The sequence below is a fragment of the Acanthaster planci genome, linkage group LG01, assembly GCF_054643075.1.
Source record: "Acanthaster planci isolate LZ-2023a linkage group LG01, COTS_SCS, whole genome shotgun sequence".
NCBI lineage: Eukaryota > Metazoa > Echinodermata > Asteroidea > Valvatida > Acanthasteridae > Acanthaster > Acanthaster planci.
Window position 1 is genome coordinate 24,703,324 of NC_141777.1, and position 24,361 is coordinate 24,727,684.

Here is a 24,361-nt window from a genome sequence, read left to right on the forward strand (position 1 = left end):
AGATTGTCAAAAGGTAACTCGCATAAAGATGGAAGATGGGTTGATAATTATGATATATAAATAAAGTGTGAGTGTTCACTGACAACGTTGTCAGTGAACACTCACACTTTATTTATATATCATAATTATGATTACGTCATCTTTCATACCATTTCACATATGTCAGTCTGATTTGAACTCAAGGCCCAGACTTTGACCCGCAAGCCTTAATTAAGACCAAGGCCAAGGCTTTATCCTCAAGGTCAAGGCCCTGGAGTGTAAAGATAAAAGCTGGCACAGTGTAACGTTATATTATGACTTAGTTGTCGTCGATTTGCCAGATATTTCTAATATTAGCCTACTTGTTATTTTATTACAGTGATATGAAATATTTGATAGGTGATAATTGCAATGAGCATTGCATGACATATGTTCAATATAACATCACGGCGTGGAATTAAAGTGAAGGTAATTCTAATCAGTATAAAAGCAACTCCCCGGCGAGCACAGTATTCTCGGACACTTGATCAGGGATCCCACCGTTGTACTTTATAGATTAGAATGATGACGTTCTATACAATCCTGGCCCAAATTGTTGGGACACACATCAACAGATATACATGAATAGTTCCCTCCCCAGGTACCCAAATCCCCCGCGCAATGTTGTCTTCTCGAGCTGGAGCGCTGGCATGGCATCGACACCAAACACTAAGAGGGGGCCGGGGCCAAATGAGATTTGGCCAGGATTGACCTGTGCAACCCTCATCTCAATAAAGCAACCACTGCTCAACCAGCGCAAGTTAACACGTCGTGGACCGGACAACGGCTGGTCGGTATGACGCCCTCTTGCGGCCACATGCTCAAACCTTCCTGGATCATATCCAGACCGAAAAGTGTGTCTCGCACGAGGGCCTACACGTCAGGGCCTGAATATGGAGGAATAAAAACACACCTATGCGGTATAAATGCTTACCTGCTGCCTTGCAAGTCGTCGTGTCTCCAAGCCGTGCCTGTGAGTGTAAAATTTCATGTTGTCGTTCACTTGTTTCATGTCCGGAGGCGGAGGGTACACCCCAAGCATTGCCAAGACGGACTGTATTTTGTAGACTGAGTCTACATGATGTACATGTACATCACACAGCCGATAGTCTTGTGTACCGGTAGGTACCAATATTGTCCATGTGTTAAGTGCGCACGTACTGTACATGTACTCTACAGTACACAAGCCGCAATTCGTAATCAAACCATAGCCTAGTACTAGTAGTAGGCATGGTAGCCCTAGTACTTACCATACCACCGCAGCTTGTATGTAGACCTATATATCTTGAAGTTAGGCCTGCGAATAATACAGTAGGTATGTGACCAGAAATTGAATATTGTTTTATATACTTGAATTTGATACCATTGTAAAGAGCATTTATAAAGAGAGCCTTAATGTGATGTATAATTTAACTTTAAGGTCAAATATGGGATTCAGGTCTGAAATTTTAGCCTGTGAAAATAAAGAAAAAAATAGGCAAACAAATTTGTGGCCTGATCACACTATACATGTGTAATGAAGTGTACACTATATTTTTGGAATCTCATTTAAATTTCACCGACCTAAATTTCAGCATTTTCTTAGAAAATCTTTCACTACAGTCTACAGGTCTTGTGTCGAGGTGCTCAGTAGAAATTCAAAGTGTATATTTAAAGTAAAAGAGAATAAAAAGTAATTTATTAAATGCAGCCTAAACTGAAATCGGTTACTTTGTCTTCTGACTTAATTCAGCATTTTTAACAAACTGAAATTGAATTGAACACAAAAATGCAATTTCTTTCCATTAAAGTCCATTTCCATCAGATTTTCTTGTGCCGCATATGGAAGCGTGTTTTTCAATATACCCCCGGATTAACTGGTACCTAGCAGTTAAAAAAGCACTACGTACAGGTGCATGCAAAAATTGGTAACAAACAACATCACAATTACATGTCCACAGTGTGCGCATCCGAGATCGTGCAATGACACATACATGTACAGACATGTACATACATGTACATGTACATGTACAGCGCCTATATCATACAAGGTCTAGCTGGTATTATAACATTGAAGCATTCCACTGTATTTATTGACAATGCAATATTATTACTAAGTGGAGCATTTAGTTCTTATCTTTTTCTAATTTTGTACTTGAACAGTCGTAGATCGACCGATCCAGAACAAAATTTGAAAAAGAGGAGAAGCAACGTTCCACACAAAAGGCCTGGAGTTAATTGTTGATGTACATGTAGCCTAAATATGTGGCGCGGCCCAAGGTGCACTTTCATTTTTTGCTTCTAGTGTTTGAGTAGAGCAATCTTTTTAGCTCAAATTTTACAATAACTGAAACTTAAGCAAACTCCTAATATTCTGATTCATAAACCTCAATTTTACTTACCTGTATCTGCTTCAGAGTTGGGATGAAATTTTATCTCCCCCCGATTTTGCAATTTTGTTTGCTGACATGCGAAATGAATTCTTTCAAAATGTGCCCCCAGAAAGGAAAAGAATTTCCTGACAAACTTGTGGATGGGGATTTGAGTGTAAGTCAGTTTCAATAGAATATATGTTTACTAAAAGGGTTTTTCAAGTGTGCCAGGTTAGAGAACACTGAGCTAAATTTGACATATGCAGCAAGGTATGAGACGGAGAGAACCCCCCCTGCTTTGTGTTGGTCATTGTCTTGTAGGAATCTGGGGAATTCCTTTCAGGCATCTTGGGGGATGTGTTAAGTAACAATAGTCTGGAATGTGTATAGGGATTGGACATGTTGGGGGGTACCCCTCGGTCTCATTTCTTGCTGGGTATAGAATTTGAGCCCAATTTCCGGATGTCAAAAGTTTGGAATTTTTAAATGAAATTTCACGACACTGAATTGACAGAAATTTTTCAAAAAGGTTCAACACCATGTACTACATGTACATGTACCAGTATAATAAAGATAATAGTACATGTACCAATTCTTAACCAAGTGAGTTTTACCTTTTTCAAGAAAGAGGTTTGGCAACGCTGTTGAAGGAAAGTCAAGTGAATGTCGAGGTGTGCCACGCGGACATCATTAGTTTCCCTACCAGTGGTTTACTAGCAATCAGAAAGTGATAACATGTCCTTAAAAGTCAAATTTAGCAAGGAAAAGAGTTTTGCTTGTGCACAGGACATCAAATGATGTCTGTGTATACTCTTTCTTGTAAGTACATGTACATAAGATACCTTTGCTTCTCCATGGATTGTTATGCATAAATTTGTAATTGTATTATAATGAAATTTCAGGATGTTTTAAATAGTCATGTGTCTTGACCCAAAATTGTTTCTCATTCCAACCTTTGTGCAGCAAAAGCAAGCATAGCATTTTATGTTTTGATTTTAAACTTTTTAAAAATCTCCTGTTAAAATTCTCTAAAGTCAGATTTGTTTACATCCTTATTGTTAAGTTTCTTTTTTGTGCATCTTAAAATAAATCATTCATGTACATGTGACAAACTAGCATGTCCATGTTCAGAAAGCGAGGGGGGGCATAGAACCTCTCAATGTTGTCACATCTTGTGGTCATTTTAGGTCACGAAATTGCTCAGTCAAATGTGCAAAGTGCACGGTGAGCAGCATAGTATCAAGTTAATATGGATGTTCCCACTCACAAATATTTCATTTCGGATGGATTTGCTGATTTTTTGCTTTTTTTCTCCTTTTAAAATCAATCATATTTACTGAGGTAAAAATGACAAAAATCCAGGCAACCACCAAAAAGGAAGAAGGCGGCAAAACTATTTAAAGATGCTTTTTTTTCCCTTCACCTAGAAGCAGTAATGAGAGTGTGTTCAGTCAGTCTTCCATGTTTACTTAGGCCTCTCCAATCAGCTGATCAGGGAAAGCTGAGCATTTACAACATGTGAGAGTAAACGAATGATCTCAGATCACTTTGGGTTCCCAACTGGGTCAAAACATTATGGAGATTTCAATTAATTTCACGTAACTCACTTGACTTGAGCAAATTGGCCTCTTTGTTCAATAATTTTCTGAACTAGTAACAACGGCATTGACCTCACTTTGCATCATTGAACTACATACATGTATGTACATGTAAGCAGTCGTTTGTTTGCCCCTTCATGAAAGGAACCAGCTTGGTGGGTCGATTACTTGGACCAGGCACGAGTAAACATGTAATGTCACATGAGTGTCAAATCAAATGCAGTTGACCTACCCAAGTACATAAAGCATGGGTTACATACCGGTACACATGTACTGGTAAGTAATCAACATGCTGAATGTACGTGTACGAGTATGTATACGTGTATGTATTTGCTGTTTTTATCTATATTCTTGAGGGATGCACAGTGTGCTGTTTACCCAATTTTTTAATACCTTGAGATTTGTGGCATTACAAACCTGTACTGACACCTGCAGGTGTACATACATGTAACCCTAAGAATGCAATGATCATAAATGTACTGTTGTAGGAAGCTCATAACAGAAGCATTTTCTCATGAAAAATTATCCTTTCCCTGTGAGTTGGAATCATTACATGAAATCAACAAAGTCGTGTTTACCATGTACATGCATGTATACCGGTACATGTAGATGAGCGTGTACAGTAATGCTGCAGCTCACAGACAGCATCATGATGGCAGACAGCTACTGTTGACACAATGTCTGGAGGCAACATTTACTTCAAAGTACTGTACAGGGCTCATTGAGGAATATTTTTAGGGTTATTAGGGACGCACTACCCTCTCCAAGTCAACACATGTATATGTACCTTATAAGACCCGGTTACATGTAACTACAGAAATGTGAAATTCTTTTTAAATACTTTTATTTTTCCTTTTGGTCGTTAGTTCTACATTTCCCTCAAAATATGGTACACGTACATGTACATGCAATTTACATGTACATGTATCTACTGCACGGCCCTCTATTCAGTAGCCAGCTCGGCTGTACTATGAGTGGCATTGTTGTCTTCATACATGTACTTGTACTTTGTGACTTAAAATTTAACTCTCAAGGATCATTGCAAAATACATGTAAGTTGCATGTACCAGTAGGAGTCTACATGTACAGGTACATGTAATTAGTATTGTAAACAGTAAACACGTTATGTACATGTACACATAAAAATACTTGTATTTGTTGATGCTTATTGATATTTGTTTACAGTAAACAGCACGACGTGAAAGAAATGCTCATTATCTTCTGATACTTTCTGATTTGTGTCGACCTTGGAAGGCATACATGTACATGTACAGTATGCATTGTCATATGAAATTTTGCATTTTCCTTAGATTTTTACACAAACATTAATGCACCCAACTTTAACGTCAATTTTTACAGAGAGTTGGAGAGCTCTGAGTACAGTACAGTGTATACCAGTATGCATACATGTACAACATTGCACATGTATATGTACATGTGCCGGTATGTGTATTGTCCAAATGCATTGAATGCTGAGTGATAAGAGGCGTGTTAAAAAGTCTGATGGAGAGAATCCCCAAGGCTGCTAGGGTGTAAGAGATGCACAGACATGCTTGACTGATCACCAGTCGTCAGTTGAGCATCTGCAATAGAGATGATGATGTCATACTGGGAAGTTGGAAGGAAGTAATGACATTTGGCTGGAGTTGGATGGATTTGGAGTGAGCGATGTGTGGACCGAGAAGTACTATTTCTTCAAGAATTTGCCTGCTGTACATAAATGTCATGTTCTTAAACAGGTTTTCTGTAGATAGAATTTAATACACCATAGAGCAAGTAAATGTGAGTAAATCAAAACAGATTTGAAGCTGGCATTTACATGTAGAAGGATTCAATATCTTTGTGTAATGGACGTGTACATGTGTGTTGATTTTAATTCATAGTATTTGTGACGGGCAAAACATTCCATCATTCGGCCCGTTTATATATTTGAAATTTTGATTTTTTTGGGGGGGGTGATTTTAATAATTTTTTTTCATGGAAAGCACATGTACATGAGTATGTTTAGTACAAATTTTCATAGTCCAGAATTGTAAATTTTCTTATAGGTTGCTTCATAGATAGCGTACTTAGGGGCATAAAAATGGTTCTGCCTTGTGCATGTACATGTACATGTACATACAATATACATGTAATGTGTAAATTTGTACATGTACCTGCATTATGCAAACCATGCATACACTGCACATGTACATACATGTACATACCTTTACCTTTTTATGTACATGTACAGTGTACGGTCTGCGTATTGAACTTTATAAACTCATCCAGGCCACTCAGTTCAAGAAATCTCATGATTGAGATGTGTTGAACTTCTGTGTGTTGATTGACGAGGTACATGTACATGTACTGTACATATGTCAAATCTCTTGAAACTTCCCAGCACTTGCTACAGTATGCATGAGTGAGTGCCTTGTACTTGTAAATATATACATGTACATGTAGCATTATGCAATCTGTCATTATTCTCCCCCCCTTTGCGTCAAAGCAGCAATGCTCATACTGTGGTTTCATACAAGTGCACAATAGAGACGAGACCTACATGTTTTTCACAATTGGAGGTTAAGGTTCCATGGGGTGTCATACAGTCACTGTTATGTGTGTAAACAGGGACATTTTTGCATTGAATGCCATGCAGTTCAGGCCTCTGAATGCATTTTGATGAGGGATTTGCTCAGGAATGCAGGCTAAAGAGAGACTATGCGGTAATCCTATGTGGAATGGACCTGCCATGGTTAAAGTGCATGAGTGTGCAATACTGTACGTGTATGCAAGGTACAGCACAGGGTCAAGATAGAACCGAAGACCTGGGGCGGGCAGGTGTGTCGAACATAATGCACACTTAAGGATTATAATGGATGGCAACATTGCCTTTTTGTATCAGTTTCTTTTTTTATTTCTTACTTTTTATGTTTGAATAAACAATTGGCAATTTTCCATGTTAACTGCAGTGGTACGCTTTTGCTGACATGTAAATGTATACAATAGGTTCATCTGTTCTCTGTGCAGCTCTTGTTTTGCTTTACATTGTAAATGTAAATCAATGTTCTCGGTGAACAGTAGACGACTGTAGATATAGGTCTGTTGATGTGTGGAAATATTCGAAAGACAATGCCAAATATTTTTAAAGTTTGTGTCACAATGTACCCGTACAGTCCTGCAAAGGGCTACATGTACCTGTATACATATGGCAGAACTTCAGTTCTAACATACATGTATACATGTGTAAGTAACAATTTTAAGGTTAATGGAACATTTAATGAAACAAATTACCTGTACATGTGGCATAATTTCAGTAGGCCTACACAGTTAGGCAGCATTCTGGGTATGTCTGTCTGTGTACAACCACATGTACACTTAGAAATTGTACACACATGGGACATTGCATGTACTCAAGAAATCATTGACTCGTTTCTTGGCTCGTTTGTCACAGGTCTGCGAACGTGAACAGTGCCTCACTGGATTACCCCGGGATTGCCTGAAATTGGACAGCTGTAGGCACAATGGACAGAACCTTGTAACAGGAAATTAAGATGGCAGTAACTGGCCCAGAACACTGTCAACACTTAATGACGAGAATACTGTTCTGAAAGAGGACGGTTGGGCACGAGTGCAGGCATATGTGCAGCATTGCAGTAGTGTTCACTTTGCCTTAAATATATAGTACGTGTACTTTTACCTGTACCATTGTCCTGTACATATATGTTTGCACTTTTCTCTGGATTTCAACTGAATTCTTGTGCCATGGTTGGACGCCCCACCTGAGGGTTAAAAGGATTGTTTGTAAAGAAGTGTGCAACGCTTGAGTGGACGGCTATTTGGTTATTGGGACATTCTGGCTGTTGCATCCTAGTGCTGTGATAGTGGTCCAGTGAAGTAACCTGGTACCGGTATGTCCCAAGGATTCTCTGGTGTCACTTCAGCTACAAAAGATGACGCAGTGCTTGCTATTACACGTAGGAATATGGGAAACGAGAACACCAAACATGGGGATGGTGCATCGGCACCGCCACCCAAAGCAAAAGATCAACATGCTCGACGAGGTCCAGATGGGACAAATGGGACCGCTGATGCGCCCGGTACTTTGCCAGTCTTGCCAAGTAGCAATGAACAGACCCTAGGCAGTGTTGAAGATATGGTCAGGTTGCCAAGTGGTGTGAAGAAAATGCAGCAGGGAGATGGAAATACATGTAGATCTTGCGATGGACATCTCCCTGTTGGGTGTGTGCATAGTGAAAATGGGGAGGATAAGAGTACACCTGCCCAGCAAGGGCAAGTAGAGACGAACAATGACACACCACTGTCTGACCCCCATATGAGCCCAAATTCAGGAGGGGGTAACCCGAGCTGGGATAAACATCTGAAATCGGACGAGAGAACGGCAGAACTGGGGCAGAAACAATCATCCGGCACTGCAACCCAATCTGGCAATCAAACCCAGCCATTGCCATTGGCAAACTTGGGTACAGGAGGGCAAGCCCCAACTGCAAGAACAGACAATGGGGACATTGTGTCAGAGGTTAAGGCAGTAAAAAATACCTTCCCCTTGACAGAGCCAGGGTCTGTTGTGGTCTGCCAAAGCAGTGGCAGTGATATCGATGCGTGTGACTCTGACTTAAGCACTGAAAGTAATACTAATAAAAGCAGTCAGCCAGCCGGATTGGTAACCAATGAAAATATTGGACAGCTGAAGCAATCCCATGACATTCCAGCATCCACAGAACAACACATTCGTGGGCAGAGGGATGTAACTGGTGGAGAAACTACTGAAAAAACTTCCCAGAGCACTGGAAGAGCAGACGTGACTGATGAAATACCGACAAATCTGAATGCCACGGGATCAGTGACAATAGACAGGGAACTCACTGCACACACAAATGGCAAGAGTGCACATGTGAGCACAGCTGTAGTACAGACTCATAACGTGTCAGACACAACACCTAGTCAACATTCTGGCAACACCGGTGTGAGTGCATATTTGCAATGTGCAGAGACTGAAGCAAAGCATCAGGCCATCAGCGAGGGTACTGCCGAGCAGCCAAGCGAAAGAAAGAGACAAGTTCGTGACGAGTCAGAGGAAACAGGTGTCCACCGATCTAGCGAGCGGTTACGGTGTGAAGCTCAAGCAGTTGGGAGAAATGCTTCATCAGACGTAGCAAGCAGCATTTCAGGATCAGTAGATGCGGATTTGGCCCGTCCCCCCAAACTTGAAAAGCGCGATACCAGAACATTGATCATCACCACTGAGGATGAGATCATTTCAGTTGAGATGGAGAGTATTCATGATAAAAGAGACCCATTGCCTTTGGCAACACTTGAAGCCGATTCAACCCCTAAGCCTCATTTCAACAACGGTGATTCCAAACCAAATGTAGAAGCTCTACAGAAAGTAAATGCAATGTGCGTCAAAGAGATTGATACTGAGCAAACGCAGGACAAATTTCAAGGAAGCATGCTCACGTCAGTATCAAATGGAGTGCACACTATCGGTGAAGTGGGTCCTTTTACAACCCTTGGCAATTGTACTGACACACAAAACTCAGACATTCCGAGTCACTCAGACAGTCCGAGTCATCAGCCGTCATCTGACACCTCAGAGGGTGATGGCATGGGGGCCCAGAGGGGTACAACACAGGATCCTAATTTGGACACCGAAGACATTAATGTAGCCATAATGACAGATTCATTCAAAACCGAGGGGCCTCATGACCCAGGCGGGCAAATCCCCACGGCGAGAACCAAAGATTGTGCTGAGGGAGTGATCCCATTGAATATTACTGAAGCGGAGCAGCAAGGCACGGGTATTGCAGAGGAAATAGCCATGGCAGACAGCAAGACAAATCCGTCAGTCTCATTTGCTTCAGCAGATGTTCATAATGCAGTTTTCAAGGAGAGTGAGGAAGACGCAGAACGTTCAGATGAAGGTGCAGGAGAAACTGACAACCACTCCGATATGGGGTCAGTGTCATCTGTTGGGCAGGACGGGGAAGAGATCATAAACAGCTCACCAATTTCTGCTGCCGAGCCCCGTCTCAGCACATCTGTGCCTGAGAGGCCTCTATCCCTCACATTGGAATCCTTCAGTCAACTGTTGTTCTGGAAATCAAGTCTTCCCATGCTCACACTGGAAGAAATAGCTGTCATCTCAACAGAGCCTGAAGACTCAAAAGGAGATCCCAGTGAACAAAAAACTGGTCAGACCACCGGCACCCTAAACAATGATTCAAGCACAGAAGCAAGTCAGCATCGGTTCCTCTTAAAATATGCACCAGACTTGGCCTTACCTATCCCAACCAGAACCACGGTTCCCTCAAAAACGCCCACCATTGAAGGCAATCAGGAGGCATCCCATGAGCTGAATATACAGGTACCTAAATCTCCCATCGTTATCAGCCCATCAGATCAAGGAACTTTAAAGGACAGCAACACCAGCACCCCTAGCACTTCCAGTGGTGAGTTTGGGCAGTTGATGATCCCATCTGTGGCTAGATTGCGGGAGAGGGATAGTTATTTTGGTGCCGAAAGTCCCAGTGAGTACTTTGACTGCCGTTCGGAACTCAACGACAGTAAGGACGCTCTGGATGATATTGTCAGTGATGAATTGTCAGAATCCATGAAGGGGTCTCTCAACTTAGCAGGATCAAGCCCCGCTGCTGTGTTTCCTTCACAACACCAGACTGAGGCTGAAGGTGGAGGGGCAGCAACGAGGGCGAATGAGAGTAGTACCAGGGAACGGGCAGTTGCTGAGCCTTTGCCCTTTGAGGCTGAGAGTGGCTCGCCGAAGCGCAGATCAAAGAGTATGTCATCCCTGTCGGGCCACAAGAGGAAAAAATTCACAGGGGACGAAGGAGAGGAATCGAGTCCCGCGTGTGCATTTGAAACCGAGGATGCCTCATCCAAATTCCCACAGTGGAGGGACTTCATAACAAGAGTGCCACCAGTGGCCAAGCTCTTTTCCTTCTCTGACAAGTGGCAGACGCCCCTGAAGATGCGGTCCATCTCCTTCGATGAGTCCACACACCTCGCGCATCAGCTCACGGAGAGCGAACAAGCCACCAGAATTGACTCAGAGCCCCCAGCAAGCATGAGCCATGCCTCAAACACACCCGTTAGACCTCAGAGTGATCCGAAACGTTCCAAAGTGCATTTTGAGGCAAGTCCACTGGCAGTCTCCTCTCCCACCGGATCCTCAAAACAGGAAGGAGGACTAAAAAGACCGGAGACGCTCTTCACATTTTCTGCCCAGCCTGCAGCTAAAGAACATGGCTTTCCACAGCGGCAGCGCATGACGCGGAGCAGGTCAGACGGTCGTCTGTGGCGGGAACTTTCCCCACTGACCTCGCCTTACTCATCTCCAGTGAGAAGTCCAAAGATTCTGTCACCCAGAAAGTCCATGCTGATCAGCCCAGAGAGGGAAAAACATGCCAAGCTGGACTTCAAGATCAACTTCAAAGATCAAGAAAACTTCACTGGTAAGGAATTTTATGCACAAATTCAAATCACTTCATTCTGTATTATAATAGCCTGTGTTTTTGTAAATCCCACCCAAGGCACAGAGCTTTTTTTCTTTATAAGTTCAGATATCTATGCATTTATCACATGAGTGATGCACAAAGTCAACTACATGTACATACATTCAAACTGTATTGGACTGTATTGCACTATTTTACACTGATACATGTATGTCTAACATTTAAAAGCACAGTGTACAATGTACATGTACTTCATGTTTAGCGAGCATTTATTGAACCTGTAGGTGATTAAATCAGCACTGGAGTGATAAACAAACAAACCAAGATGGAAGCAATTATCCCAGCTGTTAGACTGGAATTCATGGGTATCACATTCCTTGTGTTGCTGTGAAGACACTGCATAAATGCAACCCTACACGTACATGTAGCAGTGTTTGAAGAGGTGGTCAGTCCACTGGCACGTCTGTGTTAGTTGGCATGCGTCTCAGTTCTCACACTGTGCTTTGCCAAAACAGGTGACGTCAAATGTCTGCATTTCATATTTGTCTTCTCCCGTTTTTTTTTCTTTTTAGTAAAAAGGCAAGTGGCTCTCTGTTTATCATGATAGGGTCATCCACACAAAAATCAGCTCAATTAATCATCAAATACAACTCTCCTCCAGATTGCCCTGAAAACAGGTGTACATGTACATGTATAGTACCTTCAGCACCCATTTAGGATTTATCCTAATTGTTGTTCTCATGTAGTCATAGACAGCCTTAAACAAATTAAGCAAAGGGAAAAACCCAGATATTTGTACATGTACTTCTGATATGTTTGAATAATGCCAAAAAGATCATATGTTCATGTACATGTATGTATCTTAAAAAGTTTCAATGGGTTGGTTTATTCCAAACCAGTCCGATGGCAACAATTAAAATACATCACTGACACTGATAGTCCCTCACTCATCTCACTTTGGCATCAGACATTTTTGACTGTTGACTATATTTGTCACAACCAAATGGTGATGACACTCTGCAGCAAACGGCACATCTGACCTTGATCAATTATAGGCAAAAAGACAACATTATTCGAGCACTCTTGACATCATACATGTACATGTGGAGGTCTATTCTCACCCTCTGGATACAGTATGGACTGATCCAAAGAGATACCATTTTCTCTCCCGAGACATCTCACTTGCACGTTCTTGAACATGAGGCATGCATGTGCACAGCAAGACACAACATCCTATTACACTTGTCCAGAGTATGCGCACCACCTTAATGAGAGCAAGGTGCCACTGCAGTAATGGCTTCTACATGTACATGTATCTGCTCGCTAGATTACTCTGTAATTCGAACTTGTCGTGACCCCTGCTGTAGGTCGTAGGCTAGTGGACTGGCTGTGCTCAACAATGATCAGCCCCAGTCCCGACGAGCCCACGCCCTCCTCTGCCGTCACCTCTCCATCCTCTGAGGGCCGCGCATCCATCTTGCTTCTGTGTTCTTGCCTTCTGGATATAGGAGTCATACAACCCCTGGAGGCAGAAACCGGCACTGACAAATTCAAGGTACATGTACATTTATGTGAAGTGGAATCCTTGCTATGATCTTTACAGCTTATTAGTATGCTGTGCAGGGGTGTGATTTTTCCGGGATTTTTCCAGATGTCAGATGCTTGCTTACAAAACAGTCCAGGTTTGCAAAGATTCATTCAGTCTGACGTTTCTTCTTTGTCAGTTGAGAACAAAGAAAAACAAAGTGTAAGTTTCCCATGATTGCAGTTATTTAGGAGAGTGCTCATACCTTTTAATTTTATTGTCATTGTTACAACCTCTCTGCTGGATGATTTTTCTCCACCCCCAAACTCGCACCAATTTTTAAATGTGGTGTCTAAAACTGATTAACTGCGATCAAAAGAAGGCTATTTCCCAAAATATCTGACATTTGGCCTACTCACAGTGCTTGTCATGCTTCCTAGCTCTTACACGTACATTGTACAGATGGCAATGACACACTCTGTGACTGAACTTTTAAGTAACATCAAGCCCCATGTGAAGTTGTATGTGATCCAACCTGATAAAATGAGCCTCAAGTCACCAGAGCCCCTGTTGATTAAAAAGGCCCAGTTGGACAGTATAAATCAGTGGGAACCCACAGCAATTTTCCCCCATACAAGTGCATGTCTATCATGTCTATATGTTTTGATGTATCTATGTGATACATCAAAACAAAGCACTTGATTTACCCCGTCTAATGCAAACTGAAACAGACGAAAGAAAAATGACACTTAAGGCTCAATTTGTCTGATCCAGTAACTTACATGTATAAGCCATGTTGCACCTTCCTCAATCCTGCAAAAATCCTCCAAAATTTGATATTTTTTCACTTCCCACCCAGTTGGATGCCATGTACTGCTGGGCCCAGCATGCCCAGCACTCTGGCCATCCAAACGGCATCCCAATCGCATCCTCCCCGGGCAAGCTGGAACCCATCTGGCCCCCTCCCAAGCAGGAAGAAGGGGCATCACATCAACACGGTCTCAAGTACACAGAGGCAGGTGGGTGGCAGAAATCCAATCAGTTGAGATGTTTGTGTAGCGAGGGAGTTGAAAACGTGTACATGCATCGTATTGATTTAATAGACTACTTCTTGGTTGTATTCTGTGTGTGTGTATTGCAGATGCGTGTGTATGTAGATATTGATCCTAAATGCAGGGATGCAAGTATGTAAAATCACCAGCTACATGTATTCAACCTAAAATCCTCTGTGGAAGTCACTTTACCCAAGGCTTTCGTTTACATTTTGAAGAGAAAATGATTACAAAATGGCATCTTTGCTCATATTCTGGCCATGTGAATGGCACCTTTTGTTGTTAGCTCTACATATTTTTCAAACATTTACTGTGAGTACATGTACAGGTATGCTGAATATTTACTCACTTCTTTTTGTCCTGTTGTTACGCTTTTGCCTTTGTGTGGCTTCCTACATCTACACTAATGTACAAGCAATCATATGAAATTATCACAGTAGGTAATAAAGCTGTTGGCAGAAATTATTTCATCATGAGTTGATACATTGTATCACTAGTAAAGCACTCAGCAGTAGTGGTCTCATCAGAATGTGGAGCCAACTGTTGGGAACCACTGAACTCATTTGATGCACATGATTTTCAGTTGACAGTGCATTAACATGAGAGAAATGCGCCTGTGCACTGGTGCACAGTGCTAATTTAGAATAACCCGATGAGATGTTAAGACCTGAAATTTAACTTGAAAAAAAATCTTATGCATTTTTTTTTACCAACATGTACAATGTTCAGGTACATGTTCATGTACGTCTGTAGGTATCAAAATATGCTCAGGCTGGTATTGAGCCAAAGAATAAGCACATGCCTTCTCTTACATGAACATGTACATACGCTGTAATCATTAATGCCACAAAATCAATGAATACAATTTGAATATCGGCCTATATGCACTGGTAGTCTTTGTGTAGGTTAGCCAGCCTGAGCATGCACCCATGTGTACATTAATGTTGTTGGCCTGCAGATGAGCATGTGTGTTGGATTTTTAATTGTACCGTCTTCTGCCATATACCTGGACATTAAGTTGGCACCTGCCTGTTCCGATACAGTACCTGTAAAAGTGTGTACATGTACATGTAGGTGAGGGGGGTGTGCAGTGTATTAATGTTGCTCCATTTCACCATGTTACATTGTATGCATTCCTATACATGTATTGGCAAGAAAGAAGGAAAATACCCAAGCTGCGCAATTATCCTACATTTAAAATCATTAAAATCCACTCTGTACATTTGTAACCATTTAAACCCTCACTTTTTTCAGCAATGCAATTAGATAAGCTTACATTTACGTGTAAATTTCTTGATATTTGTGTCACTGTGAGAAATTGTTGTTTTCTTTTGTACATGTACATGTATGGTGTCTGCAAAAGAAATTTATATCTTTAATTAATCTCTACTGCATAGAGGGCTAAATCCTCTGATTTCAATATGATTTTTCACACACCTCTAGGGAGTTAGCATTAAATACGAAATTGATTTTATGCAGGAAAAAGCTTTTTTTTTTTGATTGTGTGCCATTTAGTTTGTGCTATTCTCTCCTCTTCCAAAGAGAAAGTACCGTACCCTGCTTTACTTTCAGTGTGATCCCTGCAAGCCATCAGTAAGTTGTTTTTGCAAGGTGAAAACGTCAGTGAAAGCCACCTCATCTTTTTGACCATGCAAGAACACTCATTTTGTCCTCAAGGCATTGCACGCAAAATCCAGTCACCGCTGATATCACTATTGATAGTTCTTCTGTTTGCCATGCTATCCTGCTCATTTCAAACGGAGCAAGATTAAATTTAAGACAAGTTCCTGCAAAATAGTCAATAGATTTTTCCATTTCCCCCTACAGAAAATTAAGCAAAATAGGGAAAATAGCTTTCCAGGACCTTGTAAACCTCTTGGATAAAATACCAGTGCCCAATAAGGGCGTGTGATTTCCCAAAGTACTGTTACATGTATGTGGAAATGCAGCTGTGTTCATAAAAAGAATTTCTCAAGTATCATTTATCTTCCGTTAACTGCCAACGATTAGGTTCAGTGGAGTTAGCCCTTGTTGTGAGTGAGTCGGTATTTTTCACTTCTAATTTAAGCAATGCCTCCACATTTCTCTGTTTTATGTACACTAAAACAAAGGACTCAGATGTTTCTTATGTTGGCTTACCACATTAATTTGCATCATATACAAGTATGCCAGAGCTGAGACTGGGAACGAATAGAAACTTGTTTTTCAAAGCCAAGCCAAGCAAAATCTGTTATCATATTGCAGGATTTGTTTATGTTAATGGTGTGTAACATAGCTTACAGCAATATTTATCCCTTCTTGCTTTCGTTTAATTGCTGTCTTTCAAGAAACGGCTAGATACACGTCTGGAATATAAAGCACTCATGCAGTTACTTGTACATGTACATGTACTTGGACCTGTAAGACTATTGTCGTCAAGGCCAAAGAAAATTTAATCTTTGAAGAAGAAGAGGACAGTGATCCAAAACTTGTATGATTTTACATTGTACAAGTACTGTACATCACTTGCTGAAAGTTTTGTTACAAAATTAGTGCAAAAGAAAATCCTTTTTGATTTTAAATGTACATGTACATGAGCCCATTAGCACCAAACGAACATATTTTAAATCCGTTACTACAGATTGGAAATCTGTTTTTAATCCATTATTAAGGATTGGCAATCCTTTGTTACAGATTCCCAATTCATTGAATTACGGACTCGCAATCCATTATGACAGATTCGCAATCCGTTATGTACACACATTATTTACACAAGTAATACACCAATAACATCAGATTGTGATTCCGAATTCGTCATAATGGATTGCGAATCCTTAATAACGAAATGCAAATCCGTAATAACGGCTTGAGAATTCGTAACAACGAATTTAAAATATTTTTTTGCTTGGTGCTAATGGACTTCTGTACAAATGCCATCTTTGCCAAGCAAAACCTTTTTCATGTTTATGCATGAAATTATATAAATGGTATTGGTGATGTGGTGTGTCCCAATGAGGCAAAACAGATTTTAGTGAAATAGCACGGTTGTGATTGCGGATCATACTGAGTTTGAAAGCCTGAGAAATTTGTGATACCACCAATCCATAGCACTGATCTAAGTTTCAGAGTGAAATTTCAACAGTGTAAACTTGTTTCTTTCTTTTTTAAAGAAAAATTGTACTTCAGTGATGGAATTAAGGTAAAAGCACCAAGATGTGCATTTGCTTGATTTTGACACACCACATGTATGCATTTATGTTTAAGAAATGTACAATGTACTAAAATTTGCCACATTAGTACTCCAGCAAACATCTTGGCAGATTCTGTGAATTACTTTGTTTTAATGTGCTTGCTCCTAATTCCTTTGCATTCTCTCTCAAAAGAAAAGCTTTGCTTGTGTTTGTTCTCAAATTATCACTTCCTGTAAATCAGACACATGTATGTTTGCTGAATATGTACCTATATATCAATATGTAGGGCCTATTTGAAACAGTTTTTACATTGCTGTGTCCAGTGATTTGAAGTTGTGCTGTAACAGTAAATTTTCCTGTCTAGAAGCTTAGTTAAAACAGTGTGATTCTCTCGTCTTGGAGCATCATTTTACTGTTGTTGCCATATAGTATTATTAGTCAGTAAATGTACATATACAGTAGTTGGGTATCTGACCAACTAAGGAAATTGTCCAAAATTTGGTTAAAAATTGTAAGATCAGCTTGAGTCTGGGGATTGGCAAAGAAAGAGAACACAGTCATTAAGACAGAGGTATAACAATCACATATATCTGCCTTTGTGGTTGATCAATGCCGAACAACAATCAGTCATATTTGATAGTTGTCTCATCCTAAGCTGAGGGTCAAGAAGATAATTGTGGTAAGCTGTCCAGCTGGAGGACTTGGGTACTGTCATTGCCTTGGCTGGGTTGGGACCCCTTTTGGAATGTCCAGGATTCAGGAATTTAGCTCTGACATTCCACACTGTGTTCCAGGCCTGAAACTTTGCTACCAAGAGCTAGTGGCAGAAGTGACATTTTGTGGAAATGAGATCTTGGAAAACCAAATGTCTGTGGGAACGTTCACAGGGCCGCACGGCAAGCAAACAAGCCAAATGAGTTGTGGCACATGTACAAACTCTCTCACCTCCACTGTAGTATGAATTCATGTTCTCCCATGTTTTTGACAGAACACCAGCAATACATCATGGGACTGAAGAGGGAACATAATGATGCACTGAAGAAAATAGAGGTGAGGTATTCAAAGTCTTGAGACTTCATTTACTCCCACCTGCTGCTACATGTTTATGTACCAAGATACATGTACTTCCCTTTATTGAATTAGCAGTGTGTTATTGAGAATTACTGATACAGAAACTCCATACTCAAAGCATGAAACAGTGCTTATTTCTTTTACTCGATTTTGTGAAGCTAATAAATGCAGAACTTGCTAAGAGTGGGAAGGATTCACTCTGCAAAAACATGTTTTGTACTGCTGTTGAGCGTTGACCGTCTCTGTGGTGGATTTTTGTACCACATTTTACATGTGGATTATTTTTCTTCAAGAGGAAAGATGCAGCTGTCCCAGTTGTGACCTGTAGATATAATTTCATGAAGCTGCTTAGCAGAAGTTATGTCTATACCGATTTTTTTGCTGAACAAAATTAAGTGGGGACCTGTCACAAGCAATACACATCACACAATATTGTCGTTGGTAACCTGTTGTTAATCACAAAACTTGGCTTGGCAAATGCAAATTTGTATGAATAGCCGGTCAAGGAAATTATCTTGAGGTAGAAATAAGTCAAATGTTGTTCACTGCATTGGTTTTACTTCTAAACAGATGGAGCACGAACTAGCCATGTTTGAGTTGCGAGGGGAGCAAGCAGCCAGGCTGTGTTCCTTGGAGGAACAGCTCAACACCCTGCAGGATTCCCTGCGGTATGGGGAAAGCACCCAGCAACCGAGCAGCAATGCTCAGACGAAAGTCCTGATGGATGTCGGGGTGAATACGGACTGGATCGACTGCAGCAGGCAGGCACTGCAGAAGCAGATTGAACTCTTTGAGGAGCTGCAGGATTCAGGTGGTGGGAGGGCAGTGCCTCCCCCTCCCCCACCCCCACCGGTACCCTTGGTGGATCCTCAGAGTGCGCCCGTTCCACCCCCACCTCCTAGCCTGGCAGGGCTTCCTACACCACCAGGAGGTGCAGTTGTACCACCTCCACCAGGTGGGATACCTTCACCACCACCACCACCACCCCCACCCCCTTTGGCAGGCAGTGTACCACCACCTCCCCCACCCCCAGTCCCAGGTGCCTCTGGCGGCGTCATGCCCCCTCCACCTCCCCCACCGCCAGGAAGCCTTATCATTCCCACTGGTCCCCACTCCTCCCAGTCATCCATTGGTACCCCCTTAACCCCCAAGGGGCCAGCCAAGAATGCGATTGAACCCAAGGTTCCTATGAAGCCGCTCTACTGGAATCGCATACAGCTTCACAAATTGCCTACTTCAGAGACAAAAGATCGGTAAGATTTCATATTTCCAGTGTAGGCATTCTAATATCGTATTCACTTCTCACCTGCATAAATAATTGAACACCTTTTTTGCTCTGTGCTGTTCAAAGAAACTGAAACTTTAAGGTATTACTTCCGGTTTGACAAGTGTTGTTTAAGTACGAGTATATTCTTCTTCAAGTACGTCTACCATGTCAAGTAATTGGGCTGTGCATGCCGATATTTATTGACAGAGATTTCATTTCTTTCTTTGTAGTCATAATGTGATATGGAGTCAGCTTGATGAGCCGCCCATCTCCCCTGATGAGCTGGAGGAGCTGTTCTGTAAGAAGCTGACCCAGAAGAAAAGGCCACTGGCCGACTCCTTTGACAAACCCAAGGCTCGCAAGGTTAGCAGTAGGGATGTCGGTTTGTACGTTATTAGGAGCTGGCAGAATTGTGTGGTGCGTTGTGCCTAACGGTGTCAAGAAGGGTCCATGCCAGTACTTGGTTCCAAAGTGAGCACAAATGGGAAGAAGTTGGGCTAACAGGTGTTTTAGGCTAGCAGGTGTTTGGATAATGCTGAAGAATTCGATCGAGGATTTCTCATTCCTTGCTTTACTGACGTGTAGCAGTGTGTCGAAACACTTCTGTTTCAACTGATTCAAGGCATCAAGTTTAAGCGAGCCTTGATTCTTTCCCTAGCTTTTCACCTCAAGAGGGCATTTTGTTACCTGCTGGCATCTTCTGTTTGGGCCGACCCCGTTGGCATGCCACATGCCAGGAAACTCTAACTTTCCTTGAATTCCCTGCCACTGCATAGTTTAGTCACCATTAGTTAAAGCCTGCAACTGCCTAATATCTTTCCAATGTGTCTGTGGCTTGCCAACAAGCATTTCAAAAATCTTTGATGATCCTAGTGCAATAGGTAGGGTTGTCAACATAAATATCCAAACCTTTGAAGTCGACAGTGTGCAAAGATGTTCATTACGTGAGAGCTGCTGGAAGTTGCTGCCACCCCATTGGATATGTTCGAAAAGCCGTACCGTTGTATATTTCAGTGTTCTTTGAGACTCAGTAGAAGTTCTTGACCACAGCACTGGTATTATAAGCTTTGTAATATTTTTTTCATTGTCTCCTTCCAGGCTGTTAAGCTATTGGATGGCAAGCGGTCCCAGGCAGTCGGTATCTTCATGTCCAGCCTCCATGTTGAAATGTCTGACATCAGCCAGTCTGTGTTAAACATGGACACAACCATCTTAGATCTGGAGAATTTAGAGTCCCTGTACGAAATTGTAAGTACAGTGTTCAACATCTAAGCCACTGGCAAAAGTGACCATTTTAACCTGCTTTCTTTTTCCTACCAAGCATATTTTGAAACCCTGTTGGGTCGCAGCCATATAATAACAAAAATGTAATATTCCAGTTTCATTTTTTCCATGATTAACTTTATACATGTATGTAATACAGTGTTGCTGTAACTTTCCTTAAAGGGATTGACGGTTTTGATACATTTTTGAATGGAAATGAATGGTCCACCAATTCAGGCAATTATAAATTATCGTATGGATCCTCACCATCCCTAATCCTTCAAATAAAGTTGGACCTTTTTGGGGCCTGATGTGTCCTCAAATGTTGAAATACAAAAGAATGTGCCATGGCTTTATTGCATCCTAGTTGTTTAGGAAGCTGGAGGTAACAGTAAGATTGTTCCGATTGTGTTTCCCATTTTACAGAGACACCAAGATGATGAGTTGGCCAAGATCAAGGCGCATCTGGACAAGGAAACAGACCAGCCACTTGATAAGCCAGAACAGTGAGTCAGTTGTGTAATCCGTGCTCTTCTACCTTTACGAGAGTGTTGTTTACTTGAGACGCTCCCCCATCCTGTTATGGCAGGGTATTTTGCCAGACTTGATATGAAGTACAGTCAAGGTTAGGGCTGGTTGGTTTCCTCAATAGCTAGCACAGTGTTTCTGCCGTCCCTTGTAGGCTTCTTGTATGCATTATGGTCATGCGCTCAGCTTTGTCAATGATTTTGTATCTGTACAATGTGTGCAGCTTAATACCAGTGACAGCATGAACTGCAAGTTTTTGTGGGTTTTCCAAGTGCATAAGCTTTTTTTGGGGGGGGCATGTCACAACTCCTTTCTCCAGCAGATTCCTATCCTGCCAAGAAAGGTATCACGTTGTCTGCCTTGTTTCCCCCGTATTTTGGCAGGTTTTTGTACGAGTTGTCTCAGATTCCAGGCTTTGCAGACAGGGTTTACTGCATGACATTCCAAGCCTCCTTCAGTGAGAACCTGACCATTCTCAAGACCAAGCTGGGTAATGTGCAATGTGTGTGTGAGGTGAGTAAGCTTGTCAGTGCACTTGTCAGTATACACTCACCTTGAAGAAAATAACCTCATTCCTAGATGCCAGTCAGGATTTAGACCCTTGCACTCAACTGAAACCATGATTTGACAAATAGGTGTTTCCAGGCTGTGGAGCATGGAGAAGTTACAGGTTGTGTATTTGTAGATCTCAGTAAAGCATTTTGATCGTGTTGACCACGAAATTCTTCTGGAAAAATTGAAAAGGCTTGACATGTCTACTTCACTAATTGGTTGGTTTAAATTATACCTAAGCAATCGTAGTCAGTCTGTAAATATTGAAGGTAACATATCAAAGGTTCTGCCACTAACCGTTGGTGTCCCACAGGGTTCCATATTAGGACCGTTTTTATTCATTATTTACACAAGTGATCTGCCATCCTGTATCCCACCAAATTGTAACTTGTTTATGTATGCAGATGACTCCACTCTAATGTGCAGCTCTTCCAATATTAATGAAATAGAAAGGAATCTGAAGGTAGCTCTTGACAGAATTCTACATTGGTGCTCAAGAAACAAACTTGAACTAAATACAAACACGGTATGGGGAGGAAGATACGTATCCCACGATACCACTCTTAACAAATGTCTGAAAAGAGCTGCAGGGATTATCCTCAAATGCACCTCTCTCACCCCCTCAGCAAAGAAGTTTGTTAAACTGAACTGGTACCATTTCCTGAGAGAGTTAGATCTAAAAAGGCTGTTATTGTTTTTAAATGTCTAAACAAATTGACTCCTATGTATATGACAAATCTGTTTATGCCATTCACACAGATACGTGAAACAAGATACTCAGTTAACAAGGCACTTAAAGTCCCTTTAGCCAAAAAAGAACGCTACGCTCAAAGTTTTGCGGTGAAAGGTGCAAAAATATGGAACAATTTGCCAGAGCAACTCAGAGGTAAAGACTCCTTGGGGACATTCAAATCAGAACTACGGAAAGCCATGACCAATGCTGTGTAGTCCAAATGCTGATCTATGGAGTTATAAACTTGGTTGCTAATGTTCATTGGAGCAAGATCGGGATTATCTCTGTATTCTTTTTTCCCATAGGGTTTTGTTGGAGTTTTTCGCCCATCCCGTGATCAGTATTTAATTAACCACTTCCTGCCAGGGCATTTATCAATGTTGATGATGCTGGGGCGGGATATTTATCTTTTTTTTTTCTGTTTTCAAAATTCTTTAAAAATTCCTATCTTCATTTACTGGACACTTACAAACACGTGAAGGTATGTCTGGTGTCCACTCTAGCCTGACTGACAAAATCTATTGACGCTTGAGTATTTCAGCCAGGCCTGCAGCCTTGTAAAAAGAGCCCAGATTTTGTGGGTGTTACGTAATATTCTTTTGTTCACGAACCTGGCTCAGTGTGCTGCTGACCTCTTTTCAATAGGGGCCAGATTAGCATGCAGCGGTGCCGTGTGGCTCATCTCTGCGGTGGTGGAGTGCTTTTGTCCCCGGTGGTAATCCGCTCGCTCTAAATGCCCCAAGCTGTGGTATACTGTTTCAAACAAGGCAGGATTATCTCCACTTTTGAGAGTGAAAAAATGTCCGTAATGCCCAGCAGCCTGGTCTTTTGTTCCGAGTACAGTCTTTTGTTACAAGGCCCTGTTCCCTTTGTCCGAGTTTGGAGACCCCGGCCACGCATATAAAGCATATTGTCCGGATCCGGAGTTCCCGGCAGGAAGTGGTTAATGCCTTGATTATTTAAATGGTCACGTGCATGAAATTTTAGTGGTCTATATTTGTAAATATTAATGTTTGTTGTGTTTGTCAATTTTACTTTTCGTCGTGAGATTCTAACTATTTTATTAATTTCTAATGATCGCAGGGCCCCAATGGAAACCAGTTTGTAACTGTTTGGGCATACCCTGGGTAAAAAAATGGAATAAATAAATAAATACCTTAGACAGTCTCCCTACTCAACAACGTGCAACTTGACCGTGTATAAACATTTGATAATGCCCGCTGAGAAGTGATAATTCCTGCTGCGTAAAGCACAAACTGGCACCTGGATACGAGATGAGGTTAATCGATTCTGATTGGTGAAGAGTCTGTGTGCATGCCGCTCGCCACGTGTGAGTCAAGGAGATTCTGTTGAACAACTTGCGCTAGGAATATACATGTACCATAAAACGAACGGGGGGTGTTTGTGCAAATGGAAGTAAAGTTCTAGAACAAAATTGTTTGAAATGCATCATAACGGCATATCAACTTCTTTTGACTAACTAAAAAAGGTATGTATAAATGGGAATATATATGTGCTTAGGGCCGGCGACCATTTAGACCTGGTTTGAAAAGGCCCCCCCCCCGGTAAGCTCGCCCTGTTGCAAAAACCCCTTTCATACCGGCCTGGTTACCGACCTGGGATGCTAGACTGGTTGTTGATCTCGAACTTCTCCATCCTTGGGTCTATTGCTTGCAAGTACTGGGGGAAGCCCTTCATCAGGGACTTTGAAATGCTGATGTACAGACAGGCCTGATACCGGCCTGGAGTAGCCTGAATACC

General features: G+C 41.6%; 1 protein-coding gene across 2 annotated transcripts in view; it reads left to right on the plus strand.

Moving 5' to 3' along the window:
• The first annotated feature begins 852 nt into the window (after positions 1 to 852).
• Positions 853 to 24,361, plus strand: part of LOC110986863 (uncharacterized) — a 40,851-nt gene continuing 17,342 nt past the window's right edge. The window contains exons 1-10 of one of the 2 annotated variants that reach the window (XM_022249126.2): positions 853 to 991; positions 7,401 to 11,439; positions 12,807 to 12,994; positions 13,824 to 13,983; positions 18,175 to 18,236; positions 18,828 to 19,510; positions 19,755 to 19,887; positions 20,623 to 20,772; positions 21,214 to 21,293; positions 21,699 to 21,828. In XM_022249126.2, the coding sequence (XP_022104818.2) occupies positions 7,860 to 11,439; positions 12,807 to 12,994; positions 13,824 to 13,983; positions 18,175 to 18,236; positions 18,828 to 19,510; positions 19,755 to 19,887; positions 20,623 to 20,772; positions 21,214 to 21,293; positions 21,699 to 21,828 (5,166 nt within the window). In that variant the 5' untranslated portion in view covers positions 853 to 991; positions 7,401 to 7,859. The other variant, XM_022249127.2, reaches the window with a different exon arrangement.